Raw genomic sequence first — 24,272 nt, 5'->3', positions numbered from 1 at the left:
TGGCATATTCTCCTGAGAATGCTGGCTACCATAAGGTATCAAAGACACAAGCCAAATCAATTAAAACTGCCAGCATGGAAGTTTCCTGGGTGGTTTGAGCTGCAGTCATTAATCTGTTCATTGCATTCTCAGTCAAACATCCAGATTTAAAGATAAACTGTCTGTCCAACTGAAGGTTTGCATTTAGATAATGTGCTTCTAAGTGGTATACTATGAGCCTTTCCAATACTTTGCCGATAACTAGTAATTTTTTGTCCAGAACAAGACTATTGGCCTGTATGATTTAGGTTCATTTGGAGGTTTTTCTGGATTCTTTAAGATTAAAATCACTTTTGGTAAAAATTTTTATCATTTCTGATTCAATTAAATTGTGGCCAGGGCATTTCTTTTCCTTGGTAATATTAAGAGTATTTGTTAGTTGTTCTATTGTGAAGGGGCTTTTCTATATCTGGTGTTACATAGGCCTCATTCTCATCTGGGAACAGAGGGTCAAGGATGTTATTGATTGTTCCATCCCAAGTGTATGTCGGTAGTCCTGTCACACTATGATTGGTGTGAACTACATCACCTTTTGACAGTTTGTGGAAACTATGTGGTATACAATAACCCAGGGGTCCAAATTACTGGAGGTACCAACAAGAGCCCTCCATGTTTCTTTTTTCTTTTGTCTTATTAGTTGGGTATAGTTATTTCTTGGGGAGCTGGGATATGTCTCCCTTCGGGCATTTACCTCAGCCAGAGGCCAGCTATATCTAGATCTTTGAAAATGCTTCCTTGCCTTACTATTCACCTTCCAGTTCAGGGCACCACCATGGAACTGCATTTGTTTGGGGCCTTTTCTATCTAAGGTAACATCAATGGCCTTTATAATTAGTTTAGTAAATTTAAACACCTGTTCATCAGTGTGTGATTGATTATTATGTTGTGGGGGGATTCCCTGAAAGGCAGACAGTGCTTCAATAAATTTGGTCCAATTTGCGTTATTAATATTATTAATATACTGATGATATTATATACTTGGGGAGGAATCTGATCTAGCTGATGAACCAGTTGGAAAGTGACTGTACAGTGGCCGGATGTAGTCCAGGACTCCTGCACTCTCCAATTCATGAACTTGTGTGCAATGGCATTTGTGGCCATTGTTACATCAATAACACATTCATACAATGTACTACTGTAAGTTCCAATATTGTGTGGGTGGTTTAAAACTCTAAATGGTGAAGTAGCAAAGAGTCCTCCAAGTCATGCCTGTCCCGAGTGCCTGTTCTGTCTGAATTAGGTCTGTCAGAGTTGCCAAGATTTTACTGTCCAGTAAGGATAGTAAATCTGTTTGCACATATTTTAAGTTTTTAAAACAGCCCAGCAGTTTTACAATTTGTGCACTTCACCTCATGAGTCTTTCTACATTCCTTGCAGTCATGGCCTCTGACAGTGCAGTGGCCACATGTTTGATCTTTTTGGGAGCAGGTGTGTGAAGTGTGCCTGAACTTCAAATACCTGTAGCATTTAGGTATTGGAAAATGTTCTCTATACCTATGGCCTCCCCAGCCAATGTATATTCTCTGTTGGTTGCTAAGTAATTGTCATACTCTAGGTGAGATTTCAGCAATCCACTTGGTGGATTGTGTTGACTTGGCTTTAGAGTTATATCTTAGTGTAAATTCACTCTTCAGTTCTTCTTTAGTAATCTTGGAAATTCTTTTTTATAAATTTCTGCAATGATATCACTTTTGGCCTTGTTGTTGTCAATATCAAAGATAATAATGTTTGGACCCCTGATTTCGGGTTTGTCCATTTTCAGACCCATCTCATTTACCTTGGGACTATGCCTGATTTTATCTGCATCAGCTTTAGTGGCTGTCTCAAATACCAGTCAGATTTTCACAAGTCCCTTGATTTTTAATGACTTAAATTCATTTTCCAAGGTTTTTTTTTGTGATGACTTGTTTTATGGCTTCACTTGTGTCAAGTTTAGAGCCTTCAGAAGGTCTTAAGATGACCACATTTTCATCTTTGTCCTATTTATGTGGAGTTTCTTGCTTCCTAGATTTACTGGGAATCTTGCTGTTCTTTAATGCTTGTGCACAAGACAGTGTTTGGTGCTTCTGTATTTCAATTTCTGTTTTTTTTTTGTGTCTACTTTTGTTCTCAAAATTTTTGATTTTCTATGTGCAGGTCACTCACTGCATGTTCAAGTATTGTCCAGTACTGTATCATCTTTTCTCTAGTTGTAGTGGTGATTCTGCTAGTTCCTTTATCATTAAGTGCTCAAGTTTGAGCCTGGTCATGATAATTTTATCCAGGGCAGTGCCAGCTGCCTGAGGAAGTATCTATGTTCTCTATATTGGCCTCATTAGAATCCTGGGTATTTTCCTCAGGTTTTGAGGACTCAGTGGTAGATCTGGTTTTCGCATTTTGCTTCTTTTTTTGAAGCAGAAGCTGGAGGGATTTCTTCATCCTCTGAGTTGATTTCACATTTACTTTATTGTTTGTGCAAGTATGGCACACTTTATGTTGCAGATTACGTATGACTAATCAAAGATTTGTTCAGTTTAAGCTTAGCTTCTGAACTTCCAGGGTACAAGGAATCCAGAAATAAGTCATAAATAAAGTAGCTCTTAACTGTAGGCTCAGTAAAAGAGTGTAAGCTTAGTTCTGCAAACAGGGGAGGGATGAAATCGAGCAGTAAAGTAGAGTGGACAGTTGATTCGAAAATTATAAATGTTTTGGCACAGCAGTCTTACACAAATTACACGTAGTTTTAGTAGGCTCTCATATTCACCTTTGAAGTTCAGCTAGATGTGAGCATGGGAAGAGAATCCTTCCAAAAAGCAAATAACTCTAAACAATAACAACAGCAATCACAATTGAGACCACCATTGTTAGTGCTCAAAAAGTTGGAGTGGTCAGATCCAGCAAAAAACCTCAGCTCAGAAATATTCTTAGAATGAATCTCAATAATGTATCTATATTTTCCTGCATTTAAGGAAATAACACATTTTCACAACTCCAAGCATCTAATAAGTAAAGGGGTAGTACGGCACTGGCTGAAAAGAGTCATCTATCATCTAGGATTGCCTGGTAACAGAGGAATGGCATTCCTCTTGTGGTGTTGATGTCACACCACCAGAGGCATTTTGTACATTAATGATTTTCTTCCACTGACTGGAAAACCTGAATAAACAGTTTCAACTGATCAAATGTCCAATATCAATTCCTAAAATGCTGATCTCCAGGTAATACTATAATGGGATAAAGATAATCTGGTGAATTTCAATCCTTCTAAATCTCAGTCCTGTCTTATATCTTGCAAAAAAAAAAAAAAAAAAAAAGCATCCACTTCTTCCATGCCAATCTTTGATGACACTTTTGATGATTTTTAAACAAGATAAACAACCTCCATTAGGGATTACCCTGACTTCTAATCTCTCTCTCGGCATAAGCATATCACAAATATCATTTCCTCTGTATCTAAAAAAATGGGTTTCCTTTTTTCAGTCTCGGAGTTACTTTTCTTCTAAACTACTCACTCTCTCTCTCTCTACAAATCTGCCTTACCCATGGAAAATTGATCACACATCTAAATGGTTAATGAATGAATGACCTGTCCCTTATACAAAGTCTTTCCTGAAATCCAAATATATGATATCAAAATTATTTTTTGCAACTAGTTCCTCTGTGACCACATCACAGTATCCAATGAAATCGGTCAGACAAGACTTTCACTTAACAAACCCATGATGTGTCTGAATTATAACTGCAGTCTTGCCTAGATGATCCTGCAATGCTTCTTTAACCAGTGACTCATTCAGTATGATTATACTGATTCAGTATGTCTGAGCAAGATCATCAACAGTTGAACCATCAATATTAAGTGGACCAATCTGATTTTTCTATACAGTTGTTTGCTGTACTCATCAGAGTGATCTCAAAATCAACTCTAAACTCATGCACAGTACTAAGTGTTTTAAGTTCTAAATACCTTTTGGTGTTTGGGGCTTTTCATAAAAAGAAATGAAAAGAGGAATACAGAAGTAAAGTGTGTTAGGAGTAAAAAACCCAAAATTTATTTACTTTGAAAATAAATCAAAGTAAATTTGAATGATATTAGTTTCTAAGAATCTTTTATTAATCTTTATTGTTTTCTAAATTGAGAGATGGTATCTTTCATTCCTGTGTTGCAATGCATGTCTTGAAAATGAAAAACCTGAAGAAAAGTTTGCTTTTTTTTTTTTTTTATGGATAACTGAACACTTTTGGCAACTATAGTCAGGTATTTACATCCATATTCATTAATTAAAATAGGAACAAATTCAAGTAATTTTTAAAAAATAAAATTTCTATTTAGTTACAGAAGGACACTACATGGTTGTTTTCGGTTATTATTAGTAATATATTATTGGTAATTGTAATTGCAAATTGGTATTGTAATTTTATTATTGGTAATTGTAATATTCTAATTCATTCAAATTTATTTGTAACCCTTTCTGTTTTCTGTTCCCCCAACAACTTGGTCTGATGATGGGCATCAGTAAGATACCCGAAACATCACCCTAATGCAGTGGTTCTCAAAGTGGGTGCTGCTTACTCTTTATAGGGGTACAGTGATGTCAAATTTAGCACTGGCTTACATCGTGGCTGTTGCTACAAAAGGTCATTGATTTTCATGCAACTGTGTAAATTAGAAGTCATCATGAAATAATTGCTGACCGCATTGTAGTGTTCATGTTCATACACCTACATATACAGAACAGCTGAGGCGAGATGTCTGTTGAGTATATTATATTTCAAACAGCACAGCGCCACTGCGAATGCTCATACTCACTTAGCAGATCTTAGCCCTTAGTTTGCATTCCTCCTTTGGCATATAAGTGTGCCTAGTTGGGCATACAGTTGAGCATGTTTTATATGTTAAAGTTTTAGTTAATATTTCTATTTCAAATACTTTAAAACAGTGGCCATGGAAAACTTTATTCTTAAAAAGAGAAAAAAATCAAGATAGTACTGAACATTTGAATCAAGAAATAGTGGCATACAACGAAGATACTTCACAGAGCAGCAGAAAAACTGAAGTAAGCACAAGTTCAACTATAATAAAAAGAAAAAAAAAGTAATATTAGCAAATGATGCTCTGAATCCAAGCAAATTATCGGGACATTTCACTACAAAACATAGTAACCTTTCAATCAGGCACCAGATTACTTCAAAAGATTATTAAAATCACAAGAAAAACAAAGTACTAGTTTTATAAAATAATTTAAAGTTGCTGAGCGAGCACAAGAAACCAGTTATTTAGTGATAGAAATAATAGCAAAGAAATGAAACCACATACTATTGCAGAGAAACTAATTCCCCCATCTGCAGTAATTTGTAAAACAATGTTTGGGATAGAAGAAAAAGAATTAAAGCAAATTCCTTTGTCTGATGATAGGATTCACAGACGTATTTGCGATATGTCAGATAATATTGAAAAATTGTTTCTTCTAAAATTAAAGAATCTCCTATATTTGCATTACAAGTAGACGAATCTACAGATATAGGAGATAAAGCCCAACTATTGGCATTTGTTCGTATTACTGAAAATGATAAAATAATAGAATAATTTTTATGTTGCCAAGAATTAGAACAAACCACAACAGGTAAAGATGGTTTTAACATTTTGAATGAATATTTAATATCTATAGATGTATCTTGGGAATCATGTGTGGGAATATGCACAGATGGGTAGCAATTATACAAATATACAAGAATTATACAACCAGTGAGGGAATGATGCCAACAGTGGGGAAGCTGGATCACATATTAGCAACACATACAACATACCCGATATCCTTCCTGATAAGGGAAAACGTGCATTGAAAAAAATGATGAATCAAAAAGCCCCAGGTGAATATGAAGTTACTGTAGAGTTGTTGAAATTAGGAGGAAGAGACATGGCACAGAAACTGGCAAGATGCTTCAGAAATAAATTAGGAAAGGTGTGACACCTAAAAAGTGGAATAATGCAATCATAATTTTGCTGCATAAGAAAGGAAATAAATCAGAAAATGGAAATTATAGACCAATTAGCATGTTAACCCACATCTACAATTTGTTCACAAGGGTTATTACTAACAGATTAGATAGAATACTTGATGAGAATCAACTGAAAGAGCAAACAGTTTTTAGGATAGGATTCTTAACTCTGGATCACCTTCACATAATATCACAGCTAATGGAGAAAGAAAATGAATATAAAATGTCATTATACCTGGCATTTTTGGATTATGAAAGGGAATTTAACTCCATAAAGCATAAGGCAAAACACTGCCTTATGCTTTATGGAAATACAAGGAATACATTATGAATACATTATGAATTTGAAGAAAATATGAGAATGCTACCTCCTCAAAAATGTTTTTTTGTTTTTTTCCTAAATAATCTTTACTAAATTATGGGTGTGTATTATGGAGGAAATAAGGTAATTGCAAAGATCCCATCCATCCCTTAAGATGGGCCTTTACTTCTTGAACAAAATTATTTTCATATGAAATAGATTTTGCCTGAAATTGTGAAAGGTGAATTACACATGTCCTTTATAATGCTGGGAAAGGCTATCACATTCTCTCTCTAAGTATCAATTAGTAGTAGTACTACTACTATTACCAATTATGAATTTTGCCAACTTTTTAGCCACACAGATTTTCCTCCAAAAATGTAATTAGTTTGCACTGCTCATGACAAAAAATTTAGATATGTTAAAAAATATTTCTTTCATCTGGGAATTCTTATTTGCATACACTGGTGTGAAGGACTCTATTACAATCCAGCTTATACAGGTCCTCAAGAAAGGTTACTGTATAAGCTGGAACATGATGAGATTATGGGAAAGATTCTAAGATAGAACACAAGAAGGCATCTGGAGGCAGAAAGTTCTGATTAATGAATATTCTTCAGACTGGTGAAATGTTAGAAGTTGCATTCCCTAAGAATTGGTTCTTCTGATTTTCATAAACAACATCAATAAAGGGATAGAGGGTGTGAAGTCAAAATTTGCAAATGATGAAAAGATTGGGAGAGCCATTAATGATCAGTGCCAAGCAGCACTTCTTCAGGATGACTTGAACAGGCTTCAAGATCAGAAAACTGGCAGCTATGTTTTAATGCAACAAAATGCAAGGCTTACACTTGGGAATAGCAACTTCAAAATAATTTATACACCTGGTGGGGCTGAACTGAAAACAGTAGAGGAAGAAAGAGATCTGGTAGTTACGATATCAGCATAAATGAAGTTCTCTGAGCAGCGTGAAGGTCAGCACATATCAGAACCAAGGTACATCAAGTGACAGAAAAACCATGGCGTCCTAATCCCACTGCATAAGGTAATTGTAAGACTGCATTTGGAATATTGAGACCTCATCATTAAAAAAGACACTGAGCTTCTTGAAAGGGTCCAAAGATGGATAATTTGCAAGGTGAGGGCAGCAAAGGGGGACATACTATGTATGAGAAAAGACTTCAGTTATATGGGCAACAGAACTTGGCAACCAGATATTTTAGAGGGGAACCTGATTGAGTTTTATAAGGCTATAAGAGGGGTCAGTAAAACCAATTTTCACTGTTATAAAGAATTCCAGATTCACGTTGCAGAGGAAGAGGTTTAAACTACATTGCAGGAAAGTTTTGAGGCTAAGTTTGAAGAAATTCAAAAAAGTCAGCAGGATAATTACCTACACAAGGGGGGAAATGCATGTTTTAAATTTTTTTGGCCAGTGCAACAAAAGCATGTGGCTTCTTTGCACTATAGAGCTAATAATTTATTTGTTTTTTTAAATTAGGTTAAAGGGCATAATTTATTTTGCTAACATTATTACTTCTGTATTGGTGTGTGTGGGGGGAAGAGGTCTAATAAGATGTTCCATGAAATGCAGGAGAACTACATTTTAGTTTCTTTCTATGTGGTAAAATCATCCAGTCAATCCATAATATTATTTTAATTATATAGGTTTATTTTATGGTTCAGTAAGTTTCTTCTACATGTAAGAATAGTGTACAATTAGTATAACAATCATGCAATGGGAGATTAATGTTAACTTATGTTAACAAAAGTTGGAATTTGAACAAATTCCAACTAATTTGAACAAATATCAACAAAAGTTGGAATTTGAACAAATTGTAATCAGTAAACATTACACTGTAATGACAGAAGATTTATGCATATTGCAGGTGTGAAATATACTTACATGTATCAATTTCCGAATACTTTCATATATAAACAGTACAGAAATCAAAGCAGAAAATATTTCTTGTGTAAATCTGCTAAAATACCGAACTAGAACAGACCCTTCAAAAGCAACTACAACTGTTACTAAAAATGCCAACCATAAGCTTATCCACATTCGGAAAGGAAGAAATTCGATACCATTGTCTTCACAAAACTGTAATAAAGAAAACTTACACATAAGCATTCAGTTAAAATGGCATTTACTGCTATAAATCAACCAATAAAACATTACAAAATTAAATGTTACCCATAGTTATTATACATAATAATTTGGATGACCGTTATAATATGACAAATGGAATAACAGGATTTCTATAAGCATGTGGAATAAAGATAGAAAATAACACATATAAACTAACTTTTAATTTTACTTTCTAATGATGTTCTGCTGGATAATTACAGAAATGCTGTTGACATCCAGGAATATCAAGTCATTCGCACAAAATAATATAAAATAACTACAATGAAAATGAAATAACAAAATAAAAATAAAATCTCAGAAATAGAAAAAAAAAAAACAATGAATTATACTGATTTTTTCATGCATGTTGCATTTTGAAATAAAGAATGGTTGACACATATTGTACACAGAGGTTAAACCTACAATTTTCCAATAAGTTCAAATTTAGATTCCAGTATTAACCTCATAAGAAATTCATAAAATTCCCTACCTAAGTCATTATAATAAATGTGGGTACAAATCTTAGAGAACTAAACATCTTAAGGGAAAAACTTACCAGGCAGAAGAATTAATGTATTTCAAAACATCTTAATTCATTTTTCTTATCTAGTAGCAATGCACCACATTACTGATAAAATGAGTCTCATTCTTGAAACAAAACATTTGTTAGCAGAGAGCAGCAAATCCTTGAAAAGAACATTTAAGAAATACACACAGATTCTGTGTACTGACTGCATCTTTAAATATTAATCTTAAAGATTTAAGTATCTCTGAATTAACAAATGCTTAACTGTAGACTATAGACTCGTAGACTTCAGACCTGTATCTGAAAACTGGGAATCCATATTTTCAAAGGACTGAAAAATGGGGATTCTTGTTTCAAAGAACATTTTAACTGAGATATTACTAATGGGGATATATTAAGACAGACAGATTTTCACTTTCTTTAATAATGTCCAGATGAAGAATTTTTTATAGTAAAATTTTCTACAGGAAACGTCTTTATACTAAAGATTTTCATTAAGAAATGCAATAAAGGTAATTATTACTTGAATTTCTATTTCTACCATTCCTTCACTACTAAGAAAGTAGTTTTATACAGACAGTTGCAAAATGCAAATGCATTTAAATACAGTTTTAAAAATTACAAGATCTCAATGCCAGTATGTAGTATTTAATCTCAGCCTTTAAAAACTGAAAATTTTTGCTCATTATTAGGGCCATTCTAAAAATAATTAAAAGTAAGTTTAATTAAAAATTAATAGAAAGCTTAAGAAGCAGAATGTCACATATCAGTAGGAAATGCACAAATGCATGCACTAGTAGGAGTTTAGTGCATAAACATTGTGCTAAATTTATGCTTCTAAATATGGTTATTATTTTTTACAGCACATTATAATGAATAGAATCTTCCTCTCCAATCAGTATTAACAGTAATTTTTTTATGAAATGAACTAAATGGCCAGCCTGACAGAAATGAACTTTATAAATTTTGGTTAGTATTTTGAAGAATCAAAATCATAATTTGTTATGTGATTGTTACAGTTAATTTGTATATTCCTTTATCTTTATGTTGTCTAATCCAAAATAATCCTTATTATTTAGAAATAGTGATGAATACAACTATTATTTTATTTAACATTTGTCCCTATATATTCACTGCACTTCAGCTTACTGCAACATATGCTTTTCCCATTATTATATATGGTTTAGTTTATCACTGTGTTTGAATATACTACAACCAGCAATTAAACAAGTTTACAGTTTTAGTCATCGTACTGTGATTAGCATTTTGAAGCACTGTCAGGCACATTGTTGTAACATGACGTGTTTGAGTGAAAACATAGAAAGAAAAAGGAAATGAGAAGGTCCTTTTAAATAGAATTAGAAATATTAGGCAATAGTATCTTCCTTAGTTTTTAAATATTCAAGTTATGAGTGTGATAAGTGCAATCATACAGGAAAGTTTCCAGTATTTATATGGAGCCTGAAATGTGCTTAATTTTAATTTAATTTAAAAAAAACAACTTTTGAAAATATTGTTAGCATTGACATTAGTTGAGGCATATGATACAAGAAAACAAGCTTATATAGCATCAGCCAAAAAAAAAAAAATCTTCCCATTTCACCCATCTGGTCACTCCAAATGTTTGTCTAGTTCAGCCTTAAATTTATTTAAGCCATCAACTTCCACAACAACAGATAGAAATCTGTTCCAGTAATCAAATACCCACTGGCTAAAGGCAAACTTCCAAACATCTACTTTACAACTATCTTTCCACACTTTGAATCTATGCCCCCTGAGGTTCTTAATCTCAATAAGCGGAAGTATCCCATCAGATTTGAGCCTGCTCAAAGCATTCAAGGGATTATACACCTCAATCAGATCACCTCACAGGTGCCTAGTTTATAGATGCTGCAACTTGCGGAATTTAAGCCTCTCATGGTAAGAGCACCCCTTTGTTTCTCTTACCAATCTTGTTGCCCTTCTTTATACTTGTTCAAGCAACACTGCATCCTTCCAGCTCAGGAAAATAGAGAAGCTATTTCTTTTATTAACGTAAATTTCTTATTAACTTATTTTCTAGAGTAGCTTTATATTCCTAGTTACGATACTTAGTTTATATTTTAACTTAGATAGAGATGTTGTAGGTTATTACTTAGTATCGGTAAGGGTATCCAATCCACATGTTTTATAAATTTTCCAGAGCCGGTGAACAGGAAGTTTTTTTAGCTATATTTAGCTGCTTTATTGACTAATTATTATATTAAATTATTTTCTATAAGTAGCTTATAGACCAAGTCAAGATCCTTGGTTTATTCTGAATTGAGACAGCAAGATTTTGGAAGTTAATTAATACTTAAGGGTCCATTGATTTAGTGTTTGTAACTTGCCGCCATTGTTATACGATACAACATTATATCCTGAACTAGATAGTGTGAGCTTAGTATAGTATAGTATATAATATTATCAATTAATCGGTGAAATTTATTAACCTTGTTGAACTTCATTGTCAACTAAATTGTACTTATTAACTAAATACATATAACGACTTAGATTTTACAAACGTAACATAATTAATTAACATATAACTAATATGGAAGTTATATAAAGAAACTCGAAGATAATACTTGATACTGAAAAAAAAATATATAGATATATAGTGTTACAACTGCGTTGGGATACAAGTTTAGAGTTAAATTTTTGTACTGAAATTGAAATTTTAATGGAATTCAATCAAAATCATGACTCAGATCTGAGCAGCAAAGCAAAAGGTTCAAGCTAAATGGAGTGCTGTGGCACAGGGGAGAACTGAGGAAGGGCAGTTGCCCTCTGAATCACAGCCTTTTAAAATGCACTGCTTTCCTGATGTTTGTGGAGCAATCAGGTATGGGACATGATATTGCCAAGGGAGATGTCTTTGTGTGTAAGGAGTGCAAGGAAATCAGACGAAACTCAGCGTTGTTATATGAGAGCTTGAAGGACAGGGTGGATGCTTTCGAAGGATCTAAATTGAAGGGGGCCCATCAGGCTCTCAGCTGCCCCCATCAACGCTAGAGCTTGCACTTGATCATCATGCAACACAGGGGCAACCCCCAAGGCAGAATGCACTGGTCCCACAGGAACTAGTAGTTGTTGGTGTTTCTCTGTCAGTAGAGTCGCCAACAACTAGTAGTTGTTGGTGACTCTACTGACAGAGAAACGGGGAACATGCTCTGTAAAAAGGATAGGTGAAACAGCACTGGGGTATGATTTCCAGGGGCAAAGGTTGATGACGTTGTAGAGCGGATATCATCTTCTAAGGGTACAAAAGGTGATATTGTTGTACACATTGACACTAATGATATTAAGAGTAGGAGACCGACAGAACTGCTTAACAAGTACAGGACACAGTAGAAAAAAACCATGAATTAGGGTTGAATTTGAAAGTGTCGGCAATTCTGCCCAGACACAATAGGAGCGAGTATATGATGAGAGCCTTGTCGATCAATTCGGTGCTGGAAAGATTGTGCAAGGCTCAAGGGGCAGAATTTTTTTCAGCCTGTGTGTACTTGTTAACAGGAGAGACAGCTTCTACAGGGATGGGATACACTTATATAGAATGGGTGCAAGAATATTTGCTGATGCTATCGAGGCAGTGTTAGGTGGGTCGGAAAACTGCTAGCTTGGGGGGGGGATACAAGGACTAATAGATTAACAGTAACCAGTGGCAGAAGTGAAAGTGATTCTTGCACTGCTTCTATTGGAATGAGCAGCAGCCTGGAAAACAAGATGCAGGGTATTTCAAAGACTGCTGGGAGTCATTGCGGTACAAGAAAACACATGGGCTGTTTTAGGGTAGCTAAGAATAGGAACAGGTGCATGTATACTTACATGTACACCAATGCTAGGAGTTTGGTAAATAAATTTGATGAATTTGAGGTATTGCTCAAAACATCAAAGACAGATGTTGGGATATCAGAGACGTGGTGTCACACAGATATAAGGAATGCAGAACTGGAATTTGGGGAGTACATGTACAGAAAGGATAGACAGGATAGGAAGGGAGGATGGGTTATGCTGTTAGTTAAGAAACACATAAAATCCAAGGAAGCGAAGGCCAGTCGACATCGCCAGACAGTGCAGTGTCGAGTCAGTTTGGTGTGACATAAGCATTGGGAGATCGAAATTGAGAGTAGGAGTGTGCTATAGGCCTAATGACTCTGATGAGTATAATTTCCCTCTATTTCCCACTCTATTTCCCTGTAAAATGTACAGGGAAATAGAGTGGGCCAGTAAATTAGAGAGAGTCCTATAATGGCGGATTTTAATTTCCCAGATATTGACTGGAATTTGTGGGTTGGTCACACACACTAGCAAGGCTTTTGTGGATTTATTGGATGATTGTTTTCTACATCAGCATGTTCGGGAGGCAACTAGAGAGAGTAATACTCTTGATTTCATTATCAGTAGTGATTCTTCATGCATTAATAATCTGCAGATAGAGGAACCACTAGGCGGCAGTGATCACAGTGTGCTGAAGTGGCATTTACTCAAAGAGATAACTACCATCAGGGGTAAAGGGAAGGGTTATCGCTTTCATTAAGGCGACTATGATGGTCTGAGATAGTATTTAAATTCTATGCAGTGGGACCAACTGATGATGTTACCAACAGCAAATTCAAAATGGGAAGCAGGAAGCATTCAAAGAACTTATCTTGGAAGCTACTAGGCTTTACATACCAACTAAGAAATATTGTTCAAGGTTTAGGCCTAAATGGATGTCAGATGAACTAATGCGACATGGCAGAGAAGAAAAATGCTTGAAATACATATAAATTAACACGTGATGCAGAAGCCTATGATAGATATAAGTTGATCTGCAAGCAAGTTACAAAGGAGGTTAGGCAGGCGAAGGCAGATTACGAGAAATCTTTGGCAAGGGATGCAAAGAAAAACAGCAAAGGGTTCTTTACTCGTGTAAACTCTAGAAGGAAGGGGATGAATCAGATTGGTCCACTTGATATTGATGGTTCTACTGTTGATGATCCTGCTCAGGTAGCTAACAAACTAAATGAATATTTTGCATTGACATTCACACATGAGGAGTTATTCAGCGAGACAAATGCCAGAGGTGTATTCAACTCTGGCAGATAATCTTGTAATAACTGAGAGTAAAGTGGAGGAGAAATTGTTGAAGATAAACACAAGAAAGGCACCTGGGGTGGATGGGATCTATCCAGTTATATTAAAGGAGGCAGCAAAGGAAGTAAGCAAACCCTTAGCCATAATTATGAGAGCTTCCTTGGACTCAGGGGAGGTACCCATAGACTGGAGACGTGGAAATCTGATCCCAATTCACAAAGGAGGATCAAAGGCTGACACAAGTAATTATAGACCTGTGAGTGACAATAGTGAAATTATAGTATCCTTATAATACCGTGATAAATCTGACTAAAAAATGAATAGCAAATGCTTAGAAAACGGTACTCACCTTGTATAAATCTGCAATAAAATTTTTAGTAGATGGTGGTTAAATTTAGGTTGAAAGAAGCATTAAATAGAACTAAGGCGGGGAATGGGGTGAAAATATTTTAAACAGATTTTAAAATGAGTGCAAGGAAGTAGAAATGCAGATCTCCAATTCTTGGTTGTCATAAAGAGGTTAAATGACGTAAATGAAAAAAAGAGAGAAAACCGGTGGTGCCAATAGTCCTTACGATATACTTTCGTGAGTAAACCGTCATCAGTTGGCAAATGGAAGAGAAGTGAGCACGTGTTGTATTTAAAGTTTTTCTAAACTCCCATGATGCTCTTTTTGACATGTGGGAACTTTAGCCGCGAGAAGTTCCAAGCCCGTGAAAGGTTGAAGGGAAGTTTAGCGTTAATAATGTTGAGATCAGAATGGTGTCGGTACCATTCGATGGAGAGCTCTTCATATTGAAGAATTCTGTAGCTCGATCTAAGTTTAATAATAGTGATGGCAGAGTCAACAAGGGGGGTGTGGTTGTGGGTTTGAGAATGGGTTGTTAACTCAGTGCAGGATTCACTTGTCTTGAAACTGTTAAAGTGGTAGTATGCACGGGTATTGGAAGTTGTGGAGGAACCGAATTTGGTGGTTGTGCTGCCGATGTAACCGAACTGCGACACCTGTTATATCGGCAGCACAACCACCAAATTCGGTTCCTCCACAACTTCCAATACCCGTGCATACTACCACTTTAACAGTTTCAAGACAAGTGATTCCTGCACTGAGTTAACAACCCATTCTCAAACCCACAACCACACCCCCCTTGTTGACTCTGCCATCACTATTATTAAACTTAGATCGAGCTACAGAATTCTTCAATATGAAGCCCTCACCATCGAATGGTACCGACACCATTCTGATCTCAACATTATTAACGCTAAACTTCCCTTCAACCTTTCACCGGCTTGGAACTTCTCACGGCTAAAGTTCCCACATGTCAAAAAGAGCATCATGGGAGTTTAGATAAACTTTAAATACAACACGCGCTCACTTCTCTTCCATTTGCCAACTGATGACGGTTTACTCACGAAAGTCCATCGTAAGGACTATTGGCACCACCGGTCTTCTCTCTTTTTTTCATTTACGTCTTTTAACCTCTTTATGACAATCAAGGATTGGAGATCTGCATTTCTACTTCCTTGTGCTAATTTTAAAATCTGTTAAAAATATTTTCACCCCATTCCCCGCCTTAGTTCTATTTAATGCTTCTTTCAACCTAAATTTAACCACCATCTACTAAAAATTTCATTGCAGATTTATACAAGGTGAGTACCATTTTCTAAGCATTTGCTATTCATTTTTTAGTCAGATCTGTGAGTTTAACTTCTGTTCCAGGAAAATTAATGGAGTCACTGGTTAAAGAAGCACTACAGGATCATCTAGACAAGACTTGAGTTATAGCTCGGACACAGCATGATTTTGTTAAGGGAAGTCTTGCCTGACCAATTTGATTGGATACTATGATGCAGTCACAAAAGAACTGGATGCAGGGAATCATTTTGTTATTATATACTTGGATCTTGGAAAGGCTTTTGATACTGTTGCACATGGAAGATTGCTGCACAAATTGGAGCAGTGTGGCATGGAGGCAAATTGCTGCTATGGATAAAGGGGTGGTTGAGGGGGAGAAGACAGAGAGTGGTAATCAATGGACACTGCTCATCGTGGACTAATGCTATCAATGGAGTCCCTCAGGGTGCAGTGTTGGGTCCATTATTGTTTTCTGTATTTATAAATAATATTGATGATGGTATATCAAGCTTAATGTCCAAGTTTGCAGACGATACAAAAATTGGCAGGGTTGTTAAGGACACTACTGACGCTATGCTGCTGCAACAGGATCAGGAAAGGTTGAGAGGTGGCAAATGAAGTTTAACATTGACAAATGTAAAGTACTACATATGGGAAACAGCAATCCCAGAGCAACATATCAACTCTGTGGCAATACACAGACAGTGGTAGAGAATGAAAAGGACCTGGGGGTAATTGTGCAGGCAGATATGAAGTTCTCTGAGCAGTGCAGACGGGCTTCAAGAGTAGCTCATGGTGTCTTATCAATGATATACAGGAATTTTTCTAGCAGGGATAAGGAGGTGATTATTCCCTTGTATAAGGCAATGGTCAGGCCACACATTGAGTACTGTATACAGGTCTGGAGGTCTCATTTCAAGAAGGATGTGGAGCTACTGGAGCGAGTACAGAGAAGGGCAACAAGGGTAGTGAATGGAACAAAGGGTTGCTCTTACGAAGAAAGGCTTAAATTTTGCAAATTACAGTGTCTGGAGACTAGGCACCGGCGAGGTGATCTGATAGAGGTGTATAAAGCCTTGAATGGTTTGAGCATGCTCAATGCTGCTGGGACTCTGCCTCTTGCTCAGAATAATCACCTGAGAGGGCATAAATTCAAATTGAGGAAAGACAGATGTAGGATAGATGTGCGGAAATTTGCCTTTAGCCAGCGGGTAGTTGGTTGGTGGAACAGACTTCCATCCCTTTTTGTGGAAGTTGATAGCCTAAATAAATTTAAGGCTCAGCTGGACAGGTATTTTGAACGAACAGAGTGGTGAAGTTTAAGTTTTTTTTTTTTTTTTCTGGCTGATGCTGCATAAGCTTGCTTTCTTGCATCATATGCCTCTACTAATGCTAATGCTAATCTGACAATTTATATGCATCCCATGCTTGGTTTGGTTTGTTTTGTACTGCGGTTTAGTGATGCAGGGATTACGTGGGTCCTAATGCACCAGTTCATTTGGCATGATGTGTTTCAGAGGTATTTACTTTGGATTTAAATTGTTCCTTGTAACCTGATTTGTGCTTCATTGGGATAGTCTGTTGCTTATGTTTACTTCCTTATAGGAGATGGTATAAATTAATAGCTTTAAGGAAGGTGAAAACATCTGTGAAGTCATCTATATCGTTCAAGAGATCCCTCAGTGTAATGGTATGATGTGCCCTTTAAGTTTCTTTGAAGGCTTGTTTGCATTCATTTTTATAAAGAGATCGGTCTATAAATATATCTGTGGGATTGACTGGATAGTGTCCCAAGTCTGGCCTCGCTGTGTGGATTCTGCTCGCAACAAGAAAGAATGCATAATATTGGCATGTCTGATTCTTAGTCTAGCGAACACAGTTTCTTCTTTTCTCAACTTTCGTGTGCTATAAACCTAGTTTTCAATATTCAGCTTTATTTGGTTTAATTTGTTAGCAGTTTGCTGGTGCCACGTTTCTTGCCATTGCAAGTATGCCATATTGCAGGCTTGTAATCGTAATACACTATAATTATGGGGGACTTCAATGCTAAGGTTGGAAAAAGACAAAACAATGCAGAAAGGGGAACTAAAGAATTTTGGAATTGGTTAAAAAAATGAGAGGTGAAAGACTTGTGGAATTTGCAGAATCTCAAGGATTGTCAGTAATGAACACTTTTTCACTTTTTTCAAGGAAAGGTTGAACACAAAGTGGACATGGAAGAGTCCAAATGGATTAACAACTAATGAAATCGACTTCATCCTCACTAACAGAAGATACATCGTGAATGATGTTACCGTCCTGAATAAGGTAAATGTTGGAAATGATCACAGAATGGTAAGAAGTACACTTGATATAGATGTAGGAAAGGAAAAAACTGACTCGAGTAAATAATACTAAGGTCTTTGAGATAACAGAAGAGGAGAAAAAGCAGTATGTACTGGAACTTAAGAACAAGTTTGAGCTTCTGCAGACTGCTCAGGACCAAGATATCGACGAGGAATATTACAACTTTCTGAAAGTGATAAAGCCCAAGAAACCTATAGGGAAACAGAAATCCAAAGAAGAAAAAATTAGTCAAGAAACACTTGTCATGATGAACCAAAGACGACAAATGAAGAGCAAGAAAAACACTGACAGGGAGAAAATTGAGTATACTGAGTTATGCAAAGCCATTAGAAAGAGACTCAGAGAGGACATAGGAAGATTTAACATAAGAAAAGTAGAAAAAGCATTAAGGGAAAACAAAGGATTTAAATCAGCAGCCATGAGTAGTAATACAGAAAGACAAATGATACTGAAACCGAAGAATAGCGATGGTGTACTTATAAACAGCAGAGAAGGCATAATTCAAATAGCAGAAGACTACCATTATAATTATACAAGGAGCGAGGGAATGATGCCAGCAGTGGGGAAGACTGATTGGAAATTAGCAACACATACGACATACCCGATATTCTTCCTGATGAGGTAGAACATGCATTGAAGAAAATGAAGAATCAGAAAACCCCGGGGGAAGATGAAGTTATTGTAGAGTTGTTAAAATTGGGAGGAAGAGACATAACACAAAAACTGGCAAGGCTCTTCACAAAGTGCATTAGAAAAGGTGTGATGCCTAAGCAGTGGAATAATGCAATCATAGTTTTGCTGCATAAGAAAGGAGATAAATCAGAAATTGGAAATAATAGACCAGTTAGCTTGTTATCCCACATCTACAAGTTGTTCACAAGGGTCATTACTAACAGATTAGAAAGAATACTTGATGAGAATCAACCGAAAGAGCAAGCTGGCTTTAGGACAGGATTCTTAACTATGGATCACCTTCACGTAATATCAGAGCTAATGGAGAAAGCAAATGAATATAAAACACCATTATGCCTCGCATTTGTGGCTTATGAAAAGGCATTTGACTCCATACGGCATAAGGCAATGTTTCGGGCACTGGAAAGACAAGGCATAGATACTCCATATATTATGATTTTGAAGAAAATATATGAGAGTGCTACATCCTTTATTAGACTAGACAAAGACAGTAGCAAATTTAAAATCGAGAAAGGAGTTCGACAAGGAGACACAATATCTCCGAAGCTGTTTACTGCTGCCCTTGAGGAAGCTTTCAGAAGTTTAGACTGGTCGCAGAAAGGAGTCAATGTGAACGGAGAGTACCTAAACCATTTACGATTTGCAGATGACATTGTGGTCATAAGCCACGATCCCAAAGAATTAGAGGAAAATCTTAATCAGTTATGCACAGTTAGTAAGGATTTTGGACTCAAGATGAATATGGCTAAAACAAAAGTAATGATGAACAAGTATGCCACGGAAAGGGAAATAATGATTGAAGGAGCAGTAATTGAAAAGGTGGAGTCATATACTTATCTGGGACAAGTTATTAGCTTTAATAATGATAAATGGCTGGAAGTCAAGAGAAGAATAAATTTTGGATGGACAGCATTCAGGAAATATAGTCATATACTGAAGAGCAATATCCCAGTTTGTTTGAAACGTAAAATAATGAACCAATGTATACTCCCCACCATGACTTATGGAAATTAAACTTGGGCATTCACCAAAAGAATGGAAGAGAAGCTGAGAACTACACAGCGAAGAATGGAACGAATTATATTGGGAATCAGACTGTTATATAAGAAGAGAAACACATGGATTAGGCAGCAAACTCGAGTAAAAGACATTCTTATCAAAACTAAGGAACTAAAATGGTCTTGGGCAGGACATATAGCTCGAATACATGATGGACTAAGAAAATAACAGAATTGTACCCAAGAGGAGCTAGAAGAAAACCTGGAAGACAAAGGCTTAGATGGATAGATGAAATTCACGAGTTCGTGGGTAATAAATGGATGGCCAGTGCTCAAAACAGAAGGAACTGGAAAGTTGCTGGAGAAGCCTTCATCCTGCAGTGGATTGAAAATGGCTGATGATGATGATGAATTGTAATACAACACTGATATACCTTCTCCAATGTGTAGTTTGGCTTCTTTTGCTAATTTGTATGCTGCTTCATTTCCAGCAATCCCTGTATGCCCTGGGATTCAGCAGAAAAGAGTATCCTGTTCATTTCTGGCGGTCAGTTAGTATTTGTCATATGTGCCAAAGGACTATGTGTTTGGGTGTACCTATGTTTTGCATGGCCTGCAAAAAACTCAAAGAATCTGTATATATTACACTTCTCATGTAACTCTTACCTTGTAGATGAGTTAAGGCTATGTTTATTGCGTATAATTCTGCCATGTAGACGCTGCACTCTTTCAGTAGTTGTTGGGTTAAAGTAATATCTTGCTGCTCCCACTAAAGTGTCTGTTTTCAAGCCATCTATGTATGTTGGAATATAGTCAGGAAACTGAAGTCTGTGTGCTGCATGTAACTATTGCAAGATTGTTGCAGGTATTGCTTTTTTATTCCATTTTTGAAAGGAGAAGTCACATATCGGGATATGCGAATCCCATGGTGAAGTGTGAACTAGCAGGTGTTCTGTCTATATTAAGGTTATGTACTGCTAAAAAGTCTTGCAATCTGATTGCTAGAGGTTGATTTGTTGTTGGCAATTCTGGTAGATATTTCTGCAATGTGGATCAAAGAGGGTCTCCCAAGTAGGGTGTCCAGGCATAGATTTTATTTTAAATGTACAGTCTAACGCCAATTGTCGTCACCTAAGAGTTAAATGTGGTTCATTGTCTTCAGCATAGAGACTATATATATGGGAGAGGTACGATAGGCGGCAGTAGCTATACGCAGTGCATTATGAAGAACTGGGTCCAGCCATTTCAGAGCTGTTTTCGTGCTGAATCGTACACTGGAGCTCCATAGTCCAACTTTGATCTAATTAGTGCTTTATATAGGTTAAATAAGGAATATCTGTCTGCTCCCCATGCTGTTGATAAAAGGACTTTATAAGTATGTTCAGCTGTTTTGTACAGCTTTTACGTAGCTCCCGGATGTGTTCCATGAATGTGAGTTTTTTATCTAAGATTAGCCCAAGAAATTTTGCTTTTGGCTGCGTTGTATATTCTGGGCTTCTAGTTTTAATTCAGGATCAGGATGGAGATTTCTTTTGCGGCAGAAATGTACACATATTGTTTTTTGTGTTGACAGTCTCAATCCATTATCTAGGGCCCACTTAGTTGTTGTTGTTGTTGTTGAATTTTACGACACATAGGCTGCTGGGGCCATATTGTGTCTTTCTAATGGTGAATGTGAAACAATAACTACTATATTTTATGATATATTTCTATCCAATTTAGGAAAGTAAATAGTTCCTTTTTATTAGGATCATGTCCCAGAATCTGCATTAAATTTATTGATGACTGTGTATTAGAAATTGACTTAAAGGTGTCTAAGCGGATGGTTTGAAAGTGGGGACAGTCCACTAGCAAATGGTGAATGGTCAGTTGAACTTGGCATGATGTGCATTGGGGAGCGCTGTCATTAGTTAATAGATACAGGTGAGTGAGGTGAGTATGCCCAATCCTAAAATTATTTCTTCTTGTCTATTTTTCCGGAAACTGGAGAGCTACAGCTTTGGTACTGGTTTTATTTGGTATAGTTTGTTTCCTGGATAACCTCTCCAGATCAGTGACCAGCTATTGTAACATGCTTTATGGATGATATGTTTGAAATCAGAATACGGAACTTGACAATTCTGTAAAATAGAGGTATTTGGTTGTTTGGCTGCAAGATATGCTCTTTCATTTCCTGCTATACCAGAATGCCCTGATATCCAGCAGAATGTCACAGTTTTGTTTGACTCATTGCACACAAGTAATTTAGAATGGATTTGTTTGATAACAGGGTGAGAGGAGGTGGTATTACTATTTATGGCAGACACAGCACTGAGGGAGTCAGTGTATATTAAGGCAAATGAAATTAGAATTTGAGCAATGTTACCTAGAGGCAAGTTAATAGCATAAAGCTCAGCAGTGAAGATACTGCATTCTACAGGTAATGAGACAGAAGCGGTGAATGATGGAAAGATTGTCGCAGCGCCTACTTGGGTCTCAGTTTTTGATCCATCTGTATATATCTTACAGGCCTGTGAATTAGAAGCAGAATGAGTTTTGTGTAACTGTGCGATATTGAAGGGACACAAGGTGTTCTTTCCCCGCTATTGGAAATAGTCATCGTAAATTGCAGGGATAATTGTCCATGGTGGATCAGGTGGTGTTATGTCCTGATATATATATTGCCGATTTCAATATTCCGTGTTTGAGTTAGTTCTTTAAGTCTAAGTGCAGCAGGTCTGTTTTCATTTGGTTTACTGTTGTAAAATGAGTCCCATTCGGTATTGTACAGACATCTCCAATTCGGGTGAGCGGGAAGACTGCGGATTTTTGTGGCATATATCAAAAGCAATGTTTTCCTCTGAAGATGTAAGGGAGGTTTGTGGGCTTCAATGTAAAGACTCTGGACTGGGGGGGGGGGGGGTTCTGAAAGCCTCTAGAGAAACTTGAAGGGCACTGTGCTGGATGGTATTTAATCTCTCTAAAGTACTCTTCCTCGCAGAGTCATACACTAGAGAACTGTAGTCCAAACAGGATCTGATGAGAGCTCTATAAATATGGATAAGCGTATGCCGATCAGCGTCCTATGACATGGATGACACACACACCGAAGGATATTCAATTTCTTCAAGCAGATGGTTCGAAGATAGGCCACATGTGCTTGAAAGTTCAGTTTTCTATCTAGTATCAGTCCAAGAAAGACCAGAGGAACCAACATATTTTTTATCTTTAACTCAGGATCAGGATGAAATGATCGGAGTTTGCAGAAATGAGTGGTAGTGGATTTCTGTTCAGCAAGATGGTGATGAGTGGTAGTGGATTTCTGTTCAGCAAGATGGTGTCCATTGTGTAAAGTCCACGATTCTATTCTGTTTAGAGTAATTTGTAACTGTCTTTCGATAGTATTCATATTTTGTGATTGGCAAGGTGAGGTCATCTGCATACATATATACTTCAATAGTTTTTGGAAGGTCTTCCAATATATTGTTGACCCTAATTGCAAATAGGGTTGGACTCAGTACGAAACCCTGTGGGACACCCTCTTCTTGAATGTGTTCCAATGATAGGAAGTTTTGATATCTGACTTGAAAGGTACATAACTTTAAAAAGTTCTGAATAATTTGAGGGAGATAGCCTCTCAACCCTAACTGATGCATATCTTTGATAATACCATGATGCCATGTGGTTGAATGCTTTCTGAATATCCAGGTTGACGATAACTAAATGTTGTCTCCTGATGAAGGTGCTACGTATGTTGGATTCAATTTTGACAAGTAAATCTAGGGTGGACCTATTTTTGTGGAAGCCATATTGGTGATCAGAAAGCAGATTTTGGGAGTCTAGAATCCAGGTGAGCCTCTTATGCATCATCCTTTCGAAGATCTTACCCAAACAGCTTGTCAATGATATTAGTCTGTAATTTTGAATTAGAGAGGTGTCTTTTCCCGGTTTTGGTATTGCACAAATATAGGAATGATGCCATGAGAGAGGATATGTGTTTTCTGAGAAGATCCTGTTATAAAATAGCAATAGTGTGTACAGATCAGCTTCACACAGATGTTTAAGCATTCTGTAGTGAATGCTGTCTGGTCCTGCTGCACTATTTGGAGATTTACTCAAGGATTCTTTGAGTTCAGCTATAGTAAAGGGCTGGTTATATGGAAGTGGGAGTTTAGTTGAAAAATTCAATTTTTTACGTTCTTCATTAATTTTAATTCTCTTAAAAGCAGTCACATAAGTGGTAGAGGTGGAAGTATTATAGAAAGATTCTGCTAAAGCATTTGCAATGTCAGTAGGAGAGAATAGGTCCTGCCCATTCCACTGTATTATTGGAGACTGTAATGGTAGAAACTTTCCATTGAGAGCTTGTACTTTTTTCCAGATAATCCGAGTGTCAGTATTTTTGTTAATAGTTGAGGCAAAGTTAATCCAGGAGTCACGTTTTGCTTTTTTCCTAATTTGTCTTGCTTTGGCTCTCAGTTTTTAGAAAACTATAAGGTTGGCGGTAGTGGGGAATTTGCGAAATTGGTTCCAAGCACGGTTTTTTTTTT

The 24,272-nt window shown here is 36.6% G+C and overlaps 1 protein-coding gene across 1 annotated transcript in view; it reads right to left on the bottom strand.

Annotated features, from left to right (window-relative positions):
- The window catches only part of LOC150075056 (band 3 anion transport protein-like), a 934,629-nt gene that overhangs the window by 181,735 nt on the left and 728,622 nt on the right, over nt 1-24,272 (bottom strand). Inside the window, exon 19 of the mRNA XM_090388866.1 lies at nt 8,223-8,417. Within this exon, the coding sequence (XP_090244992.1) occupies nt 8,223-8,417 (195 nt within the window). The remainder of the gene's footprint in view (nt 1-8,222; nt 8,418-24,272) is intronic.

Source organism: Mastigoproctus giganteus, chromosome 14 (assembly GCF_048544385.1).
Source record: "Mastigoproctus giganteus isolate SK-2022 chromosome 14, ASM4854438v1, whole genome shotgun sequence".
NCBI lineage: Eukaryota > Metazoa > Arthropoda > Arachnida > Uropygi > Thelyphonidae > Mastigoproctus > Mastigoproctus giganteus.
Note: the sequence above shows the minus strand (reverse complement) of the source record. Positions and strands in the feature narration are given on the sequence as shown.